Here is an 11,692-nt window from a genome sequence, read left to right as displayed (position 1 = left end):
ACCCTGATAATAAATACGTACAGTACTGTATCACGATGCACTCCACCGGAGGATGGAATGATGCATCCTGTGAAGATTTGTACAGTTTTGTTTGTTATACTGGTAAGAAACTATTTGTATTAATCGACTTTACTGTACCTATTGACCTTACCTGTCAGGGACAGGGAGACTGCAAGACAGACACCTGTCCATTAATGAACTTCATACAAAATGTCACAGCCACAGTGCAGGAGCTCTGTGGGTGAATCTTAGTTCTCCTAATCTCATCTGGAGCTCTGTAATGCTGCTTTGTAACTGGGTTAAGTCTGAACTGAGCCTCCTAAATACCAGAATATTACCAGTTATTCAGATTTCTGTTTCAGTTCATTTTTAGTTTGAACTACAAAATAAGTTCCCTTCATATTTCCCAAGAGCCCAAGCTGACACCTTCAGAAAGTTTATTTTGTCTGAGCAATGGTTACTGACTCCACTTCTGTCTGTTGCAGGAACAGCAGTAAACACAAAAACCTTTGTGTATGTCCCAATTGAGCTACGATGGGCTGATGCCCGAGATTACTGCAGAAAGAACTACACTGATTTGGCTGTGATTGAAAACTCTGATGAAAATACTGAAGTGTACCAAGCAAAACCAGGATCTGTTGCTGTATGGATTGGTCTGTACCGAACTCCATGGACTTGGACTGATGGCAGCAACAGCTTATTCAGAAACTGGCAAAGTGGACAACCAGATAACGCAAATGTTAACGAGTTCTGTGCGGCTGAGAACGCTCAGCATGAATGGAGTGATTTTGACTGTAATGTCCAGAAAACTTTCGTTTGCCATGAAGGTGACTGTTCACTTTTTTTTTAAAATTCTGGTTTGCAGTTTGTGTCTCTTTGGTTTGTAACGTTGTTGTGTGTTTATTGGATTGTGCAGATCCAAAAGGGATGGTGGTGAAGATGAAGTTTCAGACCAGCGCTGACATGACAGATCCAGCTATTGACTCCCAGTTCATCCAGCAGGTACAACTCTTGCTCTTCCTCTCTTTCATTCTTTGAAGTAGGAAACTTACAGAAAATTAATTGAAAATGACACGAGGCTCTGCAGAGTTTGCAATTGTAGAAAACATATTTCTTTTATTCCTCCTCAGCTGGGTGCACTGCTAAAACGTCGGGGACTGATGGACATTAAGCTGCAATGGAAGATTCAGCCCAGAAAACAGGAAAACGATCAAGAGGAACTCCCAGGAGCTCAGTGCACTTAATTTGGTTTTGTCTGCAGCCACAACATCAGCCTGCATGTTTAAAATCATCGGATGACACATTTGACAAATAATCCTTTACCTAAAATCTGCTTTTTTTTAGTGGCTCTGTCGTGTTGTTAATGCAGTTATTTGTGTATTTAATTAAGTAGGTATTCATTTCAGCTTACGCTTATATACGATGAGTTTGCATGTTTTTGGAGTCAATATAAAGCCACCTGACATTTTATTAATACTTTAAAATAAAAATAAAATAAAAATAAAGAATTTTATTAACCAAACAGAACAGAAGACATATTAACTGGCTGATTAGACCATTAAAGGCAGGTAGGGGAAAACAACATAGAAAGGAACCAAAACTCAACACAAAAAAATCCACCCCCATGCTGCTGCAGCTCATGGTCTGATCCATTTCTTGGGCCTGTGTATTTAACTGGGCTCCACCCTCATTCAACTCTTTTGGTCAGACCAGGAAGGAGGAGTGATGCAGCAGACCAGGTAACTCAAAGACAAAGGAAACATTAAGGTAAACAACTTATCTGCAGTGATTGCGGCAGAACAATGTAAAACAAATGTGTGCGCCTCATTTAGAAAACAGTGCAGCGTCTAAGTGGAGCAATAAACAAAACTTTGAATAAAGAAAGCGTGGATGGGTTTTATGTGAGTTAAAGTTAACCAATGAAGACTGTGGTAATGATGTGGGAGAGTGTGTGAAGCCATAAACTCATCTTTTTAGACTTGCATGTTGTGTGTGGTGAGACTGGATGAATGTTAACATTTTTCTGTTTCAGCCATGTGGCTGTGAATATGGCCTCCACTAAAGGGTAACTACTTTCCCTCCCAAACCACCAGCCTTTATTAAAAGATATGTTTAATCTTACATAACACGGTTTAAAAAAAAACAAAACAAAACCTTAAAGACCCTAAATGAACCACAAAAGGAACTTGCTACTTGATGAGAAGATTGATCACCTCTTGTGTCCGGTATTCATTTAACTGTGAGCCAGGCTGACTGAGAGAGGTATCGGTGGAATAAAATGAACATGAAAGTTTAAAAACAAGTCGCAGCTGACCTGATCAGTGTTAAACTTTATTTATACCCAAATGTGCCTCAGTGGAAAATTGTTTTTAATTCCCTCCACATTTATGATGCATCACATCACATTGGAGCGTCATGCTTTCCAGTGTTTTTTCTCTTTGGACATATCATTTCCATCTTCATCAGACTTGAGTGGTTGTTGACATTGTGTGGTCGGATAGATTTGAATGAATCATCTGTGGGTGATTTGGATGCACAGTTTGCAACTGATTGTGTTTTCTTTGAACAGGTTCAGGGAAAGTTTACCTGAGCAGCACAATGGGGCCGTTTCCACAATGGGTTTTGGTGAGTACCACTGAACATAGACAGAAACTTTGTTTACTAGAAAAATCCACAGGTCACCTTTGACTCATGAAATACAAAATATACTTAATCCCTCAGGTATCAGTGGACAAAGATGCAGAAAGGTCAGATCTTAGAACAGATGGATTCATTTCGTTTTTTTTCTCCTATTAAAACATATTTGCCGTCTTTGTGTTTCTTCTATGTTTTGACACTCAGTGGGAAATCCTATTTTAATTCCCACCGTATGTATGAGACAAAATGTCCGACTGAAGGTTCATTTTCCTGATGTTTTTGTAGTACTTCACACTGTACATTACTCTCTCCATCATCGTCAGACCTGGGTGGATGTTGACATTGTGTGGTCACTTGGATTTGAATGATACATTTGGGGAGCTTTGAATATGTAGATGATTTATTCATGTTAAAACTTTAGCAGGAAAAAAAAGAAAAACCTGTGCTGAACTACAAACACCTATTGGTGTACTCTTGACCTGTTGAAAATATGCCCAGATATCCACATACACATTGTGTGTGTGTGTGTTGTTTTTTCCTCACTTTTTTTCTTCAATGTGTTTAATGAACCTGTTCTACATCAAAATGACTGAGATTAACCCTGAGACATGAGCCTCTGTTGCCTTCACTCTGAACAATAAACACGTCTCATTGTATTACATGCAGAATGAAGCGAGTCAGTGAGAGTCTTTTTAAAACCTTGTAAAAACATTGTTTGGTTGGTTGGTTGTTTGTTTTGGTAGCCGTCGAAGGTGCGTCACAGTTCAGGCTCCTTCAAAGCTCATCATTCAGCTGTCGATCATTCACTGATTTGCATTATGATATAAAAACAGCCTCAAACAGAAAAGTAGGAGTCAAACACTGAAGAGCAGAGACCTTAAAGCTTGGTAAGTGGACTTTTTAGCTTCATGTGTTGGTTGGATGATAACACTGTTTTTGTAACTTTCCTTCAATTAAACTCTTTTTCTTTTTACCAGTGAAAAGTGACATGAGACAAAATAATAGAATAGAATAGAATAGAAATACTATTCTATTCTATTCTATTATTTTATATTTATTATTATTATCTATTATTTTATATTTATATATTAAATAATGAACAAAAGTCAAATGTTTTCATTTCAATCAGTTTGTCAAAAAATGAATCTGCACAGGATAAAAGATTTAAGGACTTATTTTAACATCTCTCAGCTGAGAGCCACTGAAATCACGATAGAAAAGAAGGGAAAAGGACTTCTACGTTAAGTATGTCAATTAAAAAAAATATAGAATACAGATACAGTTCACTTTTTTTCTACATGTGGTACAAAAACAGATCTTTTATATGCAACATCTTTGTTCATCTGTCAGAATTAAAGCACACAAATAAAACCACGCTGGTTTAGATCAGCTGTTCAGCTTTTCGTAATATTCGTGTCAGGATAACAAAATGTGTTGACTTGTATGAAAGTTGTCCAGAAAACTCTGCGAGTAATGAAAGTCATCAGAATGTGTTTTAAATGCTAATTCAGCTGTCACACTGGATCTTTATTTCATCCACAGTTAAACTCAGTCAGGATGGATGAGACCGTGTTTGTGATCCTCCTGCTTACAGGTCAGTTGTGGGTTTTGTGAATATCAATAAACGATATATATAATAAAATAAAAAAAATCCTGTATTATTTGTATTATAAGTTATTTAGAACCATAAAGAATATATTGGAATATGTGATCAATTTTTTAAAGAAACTGTTGAGTTTAAATATTCATTTTATGACCTGTTCATACATTAAATGAAAGATAAATACATTTAAATCCTACATCCCACCATCCGACCACTTCTCTCCTCAGGTTTCTGCGTCGCGTCCTCTTCCTTTCCAAACGTCTTCTACTTTGTCAAAGAGGGTAAAACTTGGTATGATGCCCAAAATTACTGCATCTTGAAACACACCGAATTAGCCCAAATACACAACCAGGAAAACCTGACCACGATGATGAACGCTCCAACCGGGAATTACACAGGAAAGGCCTGGATAGGACTGTATGAGAACACTTCAGAGTGGACCTGGGTGGACGGACAACCCGCCACATATTTCAGCTGGGAAGCTGGTCGGCCAGACAGTGGTAGTGCTGATGAGCTTTGTGTGCTCATGATTAAGAGTGGATCCTGGAACAACGCCAGCTGTTCAGAAGCAAAACCCTCTGTTTGTTTTGATGGTGGGTATAAGCACCACCATTTAGGAAGATTTATTAATTTTCTACATTTAGTTTACATTAGTTAGTTAGTTTCTTTGTTTCTTTGTTTCTTTGTTAGTTAGTTAGTTAGTTAGTTTTAATCCAAGAGCACAGCTAATACTTTACTTTCAATGCCCGCAAACAATGTGCTGCTATACTTGGTCTAAATGCATTTGCTCATGCTACTTTGAAAATCTACATATAATTATTTCATCCACTTCCTGTCTTCATCTCATCAGGTCACAGTTACTACCTTGTTGAGACTGAAATGACTTGGAACGACGCCAGAAGCAACTGTGAAATGGAAAATTCAACTCTGGCCAAAATCTCTGATGAAGGGACAAATTCTAAAGTCCGGACAACACTGTCCACATATACAGTGGCGTGGATTGGCCTTTCCAAAACCAGCCTTTGGTTCTGGTCAGAAACCAGAGAAAACTACACATTCACAAACTGGCAACATGGACAACCTGACAACTTGAATGGAGAAGAATGGTGTGCAGCTGTAGAGGTGAAAAATGGAACCTGGACTGATGAGCAGTGCAACGTGACCCTCCCCTTCTTCTGCTACGGAAGTAGGAATCACAGTTGTTTTACCCTTTAAAATGACTTTCAACTGAATCTTATTGTGAAAGGTTTAAAGGGGTTTAGATTTGCCTTTATTGCTCTGTCAGTTTCTGTCTTTCTCTGAAACATCTTCCTGTTGTTTGTGACCCTGTGCAGTTCCCAAAACATGGACAATGTTGGTGAAAATGAAGATCCAGTCAAGAGCAAACATGGAAGATCCGACCTGCAGCGCTGGCCTGCAGCAGCAGGTAGTGTGTGTGTGTGTGGATGTGAAAGAAAAGGTTAAACAAACTTTGGTGGAAAACAGTGTCGTCTTTCTCCTTCTTTAGTTGCATGCAGCATTTGCTAATCAGGACATGACTGATTTCAAACTGACCTGGACGAAGACGCCAGTGAAGCGGAGACAGAAGAGCAGTGACAACTGAAGGTGTGCAGACACACACATGCACACCTATAATGAATATTCCCCAAACACCTAAATACTTTTATCTTTCTGTTTAGATGCTTGTTAACCCCGACAGCGCAACTCCCCGAAAGATGCATCATGACATATAGAGAAGTTTTAATGATCAGAATTCAGTAGGTTAGTTTGTCTTCTCTTAGACCTCGACAAATAAATTGTGTTCAGTTTGTTTTTACACTAAATAAATTCAGCACAAAGCGTTTAATCTGTGTGTAAATAGGCAACTTTTCTGATTTCAGTTTTGAATTAATTTCCATTGGTAAGCAGCGTGTTTGATATAATCACTTATGGCCAACATGTAAACAGAAATATTTATTATTTTAGATTTAATGTAAATGTTCATAATTCTTTTTTCAGCATTGTCAGTAAATGTCACTCCTGTTTGAGTTTATGTCACATTGTACTATGTACTGATAACTTCACATACTTTCAGTACATATTTCTTTTAATGCTTTCTGTTTATTTAGCCCACCCTCACTGATATAAATGGGGCTGGCAAAATGATTGTATAATCTAATAAATAATATAACAATTAGAACAAATGCAATTACTTTTAGAAGTTGGACTCAACTAATTCGATTCAAACCCTGAATCAAAATCTTCTTTCTGCACCACTAAAACTGTAAATCAGATGTAAAATGGAAAGAGCCCAGTGCACGTGTTACCAGCCCAGTTTACTCATACTCACGTGGAAACACACACACACACAATTTATGTTAGGTAATGTCCAATAAGACACATTGGAGATTATCTAACCTCCGCAAGAAGCTTCACCTCTTGTGAAAGCCATCACCATCAGTTCATTTACACTGAAGAAAGAAAAATAATTTCCCTTTTTCACCAACTATGGTAAATCACTGGGTCCGACCTCTAAAGGACATCTTTTACCACTGTAATGATTTGCATAGGAAAATAGTTCTGAGCCCTGTACTTTTCTCAAAGGGGTTGTAGCTTTACCTTCACATGTCTGCATTTTGGCATGATTTACTGCGAAGAGTTCAAGTCTCAACCTTACGACAACATTCAACAGATGGATTTTAAATATGTGAGTATGCCTTTTATAGTTCCGGGGAATTAGTGAGAAGGTTTGAATCTCACTGCATTTTTACAGTGGACAAAGGCTGCAGGGCGAAGAAATGTGCTGTATTCCATTATTCTGTATTGTAACCTAATAGAGAGATACTGTAAACTATCTATCTATCTATCTATCTAGCTTCAGAATAAACATCATTGAAGTTTAAGGGAAGCTCGGCAGGGAGAAGGTGGCAGCTTCATTCTGAACTGCTATGAGTTTTAAAAATCATCCTTCAGCGCTGAAACAAAACATTAGGAATCTCAACCTTTTCTTGAACTGGCTTTGCTTTGATGATTTGTAGGTCAAAAGGTGTATACAGACATCTGACAGGAGCTTGACTGAACTTAAAAATAAAAAATGCAAGTATTTTTGTTTGTTTGTGTTTTTTGTTTGTTTGTTTGTTTGTTTGTTTGTTTTTGTTAAAAAGAAAAAAAACTATACGAAACTCTTTTTCTGGTTCCAGCTCCTCCAGTTGAGGATTTTCTACTTTTCTTACAGTTTTTAAATTTTTAGTTTTTGACATCTTGTAGACTAAACAAATAATCGATTAATCACGAAAATAATCATCACATTCGCATCGTTGTATCTCTTGTATCTATTTATTGATGAAGTTTAGTGACCTCAGATCGTTTCCAGGTTCTTCAAAGCAAAGGTTTAAATCAGCCTGAATAACTGCAAACACCTGCGTCGTCACCTGTGTGGTTACATATGTTATTTACCTATTTTCTTTTTCTTTGCAGTAAAATCAGAAATGGATTGTTATGTGACTCTGATTCTCCTCCTCTTTGGTAAGGTCAAGAGTGCCATTTACATAATTTTATGGATGAAATGAATGTTTTGGTTTTCAGTGGACACGGGTCCATGGCGAGGACTTGACACGAAATGGTCACAAATGAAAAATAAGATTTACACATCTGCACAATGATCTTTACGCAAGTTTCCTCATACAAATACCAGAAAATTTGAACACGGTAACAATTTTATTTTACAATTTTACAACCTGAGTGACGGTTTGTATTTCACGTACAGGTTTTTAACTTCAGCCTGATCATCATCTTTTTCAAAAAGTGTTCACACACATTTGTGTCAGTCTTCTGTATTTATTTACAGATTGATTACAAATGTTCGTGCACAGATCAGCTGATTTGCATGGATCAGGTTACGTTAGCGTGTGGGGTTATGAGTTCCGCACAGACCCACAGCTGCATGCTGTGTTTAAGTGCTGGTGTAAATCTGGGACATCTGGGCTTTCGGTGAATCTAAAGTTTGTCACCCCTCGATCAGAGCACAAACGTTTAACAGCTACAGACTCTATACAGAAGCCTATGAATGTACGTAGTCTAAGTGAGATACTGCTACCTGGAGCGCTTGTTCAGCCACACAACAGCTGTGTTGACGTCTATTCCTCTGTCAGAATCTGTTTCTGTAAATACGTGCAAATGATTCATTAAATACTAAATATATCTTCTCTCATCAACCCTCAGGATGCAGTCTAAACTGCTGCTCTCAGTTTCCGCCGCGTAAGTACTACTACATTAACCAGAGCTTGAACTGGACCGATGCTCAGCATTACTGCAGAGAGAAATACACTGACCTGGCGACCATAGAAAACATGGATGACATAAGCATGCTAAAACCAACTTTTTCCTTCTCATGGGGATGGATTGGACTGAGGGACGACCCAAAATCCTGGAAGAAGGTCATGAACCATGATGCCAACTCCTGGAGATGGTCAGCGACAGGTGAAACGAGTAAAACTGGTTATCAGGCCTGGCAAACAGCTGAACCTGACAATGCAGTTGGAGATGAAGACTGTGTGATAATGGCCTATGATGGGACGTGGCATGACATATCTTGTGGAAGCGAGAGCAGTTTTGTTTGTTACACTGGTAAGAAAAGATCTGAGTTTATGGATTTTATCAGCTGACTTATCCTGTCAGGTACAGGCAGATTGCACTGATGAGTTTCATAGAAAATGTCACAGCTACAGGACTGAAGCTTTGCAGGTGTTCTGTCAATTTCACATAAGTTGCTCATTGATCTATAAAATACCACAAAACTAAAAGAAAAGCCTATTATGTTTTCAAGGCCACAATGCAACTTTAGAATTATCGTTTTTTATTTTTTTTATTTTTTCAGTGGCCTGTGCAGCTCCAGCTTTAAGACAATCAAAATTTGTTGTAAACAAACGTGGCGGGCCGGCTTGAACTTTCCAAAGTAAACAAAACAACTGCAAAACATAACATTTGTGGGGCGGTGTTCACGAGAAAGGGGACAATGACAGGTCCTTTGTTAAAATATCTACCATCCAAACGTTAAAGTGAGAACTTGTGTTATTTTTGATAACACCGGCGTTTTCCTGCTTGTAAAGTGAAGTGACCTGTGCATGAAAAACACCAGAAATTTCTACTAGTAGTAGAATTAATACCATTTTCACAGTGGTGATTTTCCTTTAGCTTCACAATTAAAATCATGATTTGTGTTAATACGTGATTAGAAAAAGCCAGAATATCAAATATCACTTAATATAGATAATTGAATTAATTGACACACTGTCCTCATTTCTGTCTGTTGCAGAGTCAAACCAAAGCCAGAAAATCTATACATATGTCTCAACCATAGCATCGTGGAAGTATGCTCAAGATTACTGCAGAGAGCATCATACAGACTTGGCTATGATTGAGAACATGGCAGAGAACACTGAGGTCTTTAATGTAAAACCAAGCGATAGTAGAGTTTCGATTGGTCTGTACCGGACTTCATGGACATGGTCTGACAAGTCTAACAGCACCTTTAGAAACTGGATAAGTAATGGCCTAAATAACTACGCTGGATCCCAGCACTGTGCGACTGAGAACAATCTACATGAATGGGGTGACGAAAGCTGTTCTGCCAAGCGCTCCTTTGTCTGCCATAAAGGTGACACGTCAGTGACACAAAGAAATTCTTTTGGATTTGAATCAATCAGTTTTTACAGCATGTGTCTATTTGTTTTGAAAGTCCATGTTTATTGTGCTTCTCAGCATCAAAACTGAAGACCGTGGTGAGGATGAAGACTGAGACTGATGCTGACATGACCGATCCAGCTATTCACGCCCAGGTCCTCCAGAAGGTAACATTCCCTTTCCCTCTTTTTTTTTTTGGATGTGACAGAGGATAAAGCACATGACCAGAAACCGCTGAGTCTACACCTAAAGAGAAGTCACTGTACTGAATAAACCTGATATTTTATTCCTCCTCAGCTGGGTGCACTGCTAACAGCTCAGGGATGGACTGACTTCACACTGCAGTGGAAGATTCTGCCCAGAAAACAGGACAAAAACTGACAGAAGGAACTTGGATTAAATGTCTTTTCTTCTATATATTTGCTGTGTGGTTAGTGAAGTAACTTGTGTATGTAATTACACTTATGCTAACAGAGGACAACAATATAACTTGAGTTTGTTAGGCTATTGGGCTGCAAGTTGACTTGCTGATACGGTTTGAGGTGTAACTATGTATATTGTGAGCAATAATGACTGACTCTGAAAAGATGAAGTCAGTTGTATCAACACTTTAGAGTTTTGCAGTTTGAATGGCTGCCATCTTTTTAAATTACAGCAGATGTTGTTTTTTTTAATAGATTTATTCAGATTTTTTTCTACCTGTACAACATAAGTTTTCTGAGGAAAAACAAAGAAAGTATCAGTGAGCACAACTATTCATTACAGCATCAACTTAATTTATTTATGTGATGTGAAAACAATGTGAGGGTGTAATCTTGCAGAGGGAAAACTCCAGACGTTGTGAATCAAGTCTTTAATTTGCATGGTTCTACGGGATGCATGATTCTACATGTCCCTCCCAGCTATCTGGATGGCAATGGGAGTCGTCAGCAGCACCTGATGTGGTCCTCTCCACCTGGGCTGCTTTTACCTCGTGCTACTGGATCAGCAGACCCTGTGTGAGCCTGACATTTGCATAATCAAATGTGTACTGAGAGTCTGTATAGACTGTGATGTTATGCCGTGAAATCATGCGTTATTGCAAACAGTTCAGCTGCTTGTGCAGCTGAAAAACTTTGCACTTTCAACTATTCTTTGCTTGGTCCATGCAGCGCAGAACACATTAAGAGCCAGTTGATGGATTCCTCAGCGCTAAGCCATCTGCAAAGTGAACAGAATCAGGGTTAGTCAGAGGAGGGTCATCCTGAGGTTTCCATATCTCCTCAACAACCTGCAAACAGTGATGTGGTTCATGCCACCATCGCTCTTTCGGTTGTAGAAAGTCGTGGTTGGTCACTAGACAGGGCTTGTTTCATGTCAGAAAAAGCTCTTTCTGCCCCAGAAGTCCACGTCAAAAAGTCAGTCATGGTCAAATGGTTTCCCCCTTGAGTGATGCCATACGAGGGGTGGGAGATCTCCACAAAATCTCGGATCCATGGGCGGCAATACCCTACTAAGGCTAGGAGAACGTCCAGAATTGCCCAGAACTAATTCACAGTTTCCTGGAGTAACTATAAGCCTAAGATAACAATACTGTTTTTCTTTGAAAGTGAAAACAAACCAGAACTGCGAGTCAGGATGAACAGGAAAATATGCAAATCAGTAACAGAATCAACAGGAATCTGCTGATGCCTGTGACGTTAACGCTGCCACATTTGGTACAGTTGGAGCTGGATGTTCGACGGCTTCATTAACTGCCCTGAGATTCTGAACTGGTCTCCAGCTGCCATTTGGCTTTTTAACAGGCAAGAT

At 38.8% G+C, this 11,692-nt stretch overlaps 1 protein-coding gene and 1 long non-coding RNA gene across 2 annotated transcripts; both read left to right on the top strand.

The window, feature by feature from the left end:
* The first annotated feature begins 673 nt into the window (after nt 1–673).
* Nucleotides 674–1,323, top strand: LOC121186148. The gene is made up of 3 exons (XR_005894407.1): nt 674–827; nt 917–1,002; nt 1,131–1,323. It is a non-coding gene; the product is annotated as an uncharacterized LOC121186148 (long non-coding RNA).
* Nucleotides 1,324–1,710: 387 nt separating this feature from the next.
* Nucleotides 1,711–10,295, top strand: LOC121185522 (macrophage mannose receptor 1-like). Its single transcript, XM_041043736.1, has 12 exons — nt 1,711–1,739; nt 2,570–2,625; nt 4,180–4,231; nt 4,468–4,833; nt 5,091–5,426; nt 5,575–5,666; nt 5,748–5,841; nt 7,697–7,744; nt 8,441–8,845; nt 9,534–9,875; nt 9,980–10,068; nt 10,199–10,295. Exons 2-12 carry the CDS (start codon nt 2,599–2,601, stop codon nt 10,280–10,282), a joined length of 1,935 nt encoding a protein of 644 aa, XP_040899670.1. The 5' UTR covers nt 1,711–1,739; nt 2,570–2,598; the 3' UTR covers nt 10,283–10,295.
* Nucleotides 10,296–11,692: the final 1,397 nt, after the last annotated feature.

This window comes from Toxotes jaculatrix, chromosome 8, assembly GCF_017976425.1.
Source record: "Toxotes jaculatrix isolate fToxJac2 chromosome 8, fToxJac2.pri, whole genome shotgun sequence".
Lineage (NCBI taxonomy): Eukaryota > Metazoa > Chordata > Actinopteri > Toxotidae > Toxotes > Toxotes jaculatrix.
The sequence above is the reverse complement of the archived record's forward strand: the minus strand, read 5'-3'. Positions and strand labels throughout refer to the sequence as shown.

Coding starts and splice junctions, on each gene's coding strand:
- LOC121185522 (XM_041043736.1), top strand. CDS start 2,599: ATGGGGCCGTTTCCACAATGGGTTTTG. Junction 5,427..5,574: donor CCCCTTCTTCTGCTACGGAA/GTAGGAATCACA, acceptor GACCCTGTGCAG/TTCCCAAAACATGGACAATG. Junction 7,745..8,440: donor TCTGATTCTCCTCCTCTTTG/GTAAGGTCAAGA, acceptor ATCAACCCTCAG/GATGCAGTCTAAACTGCTGC.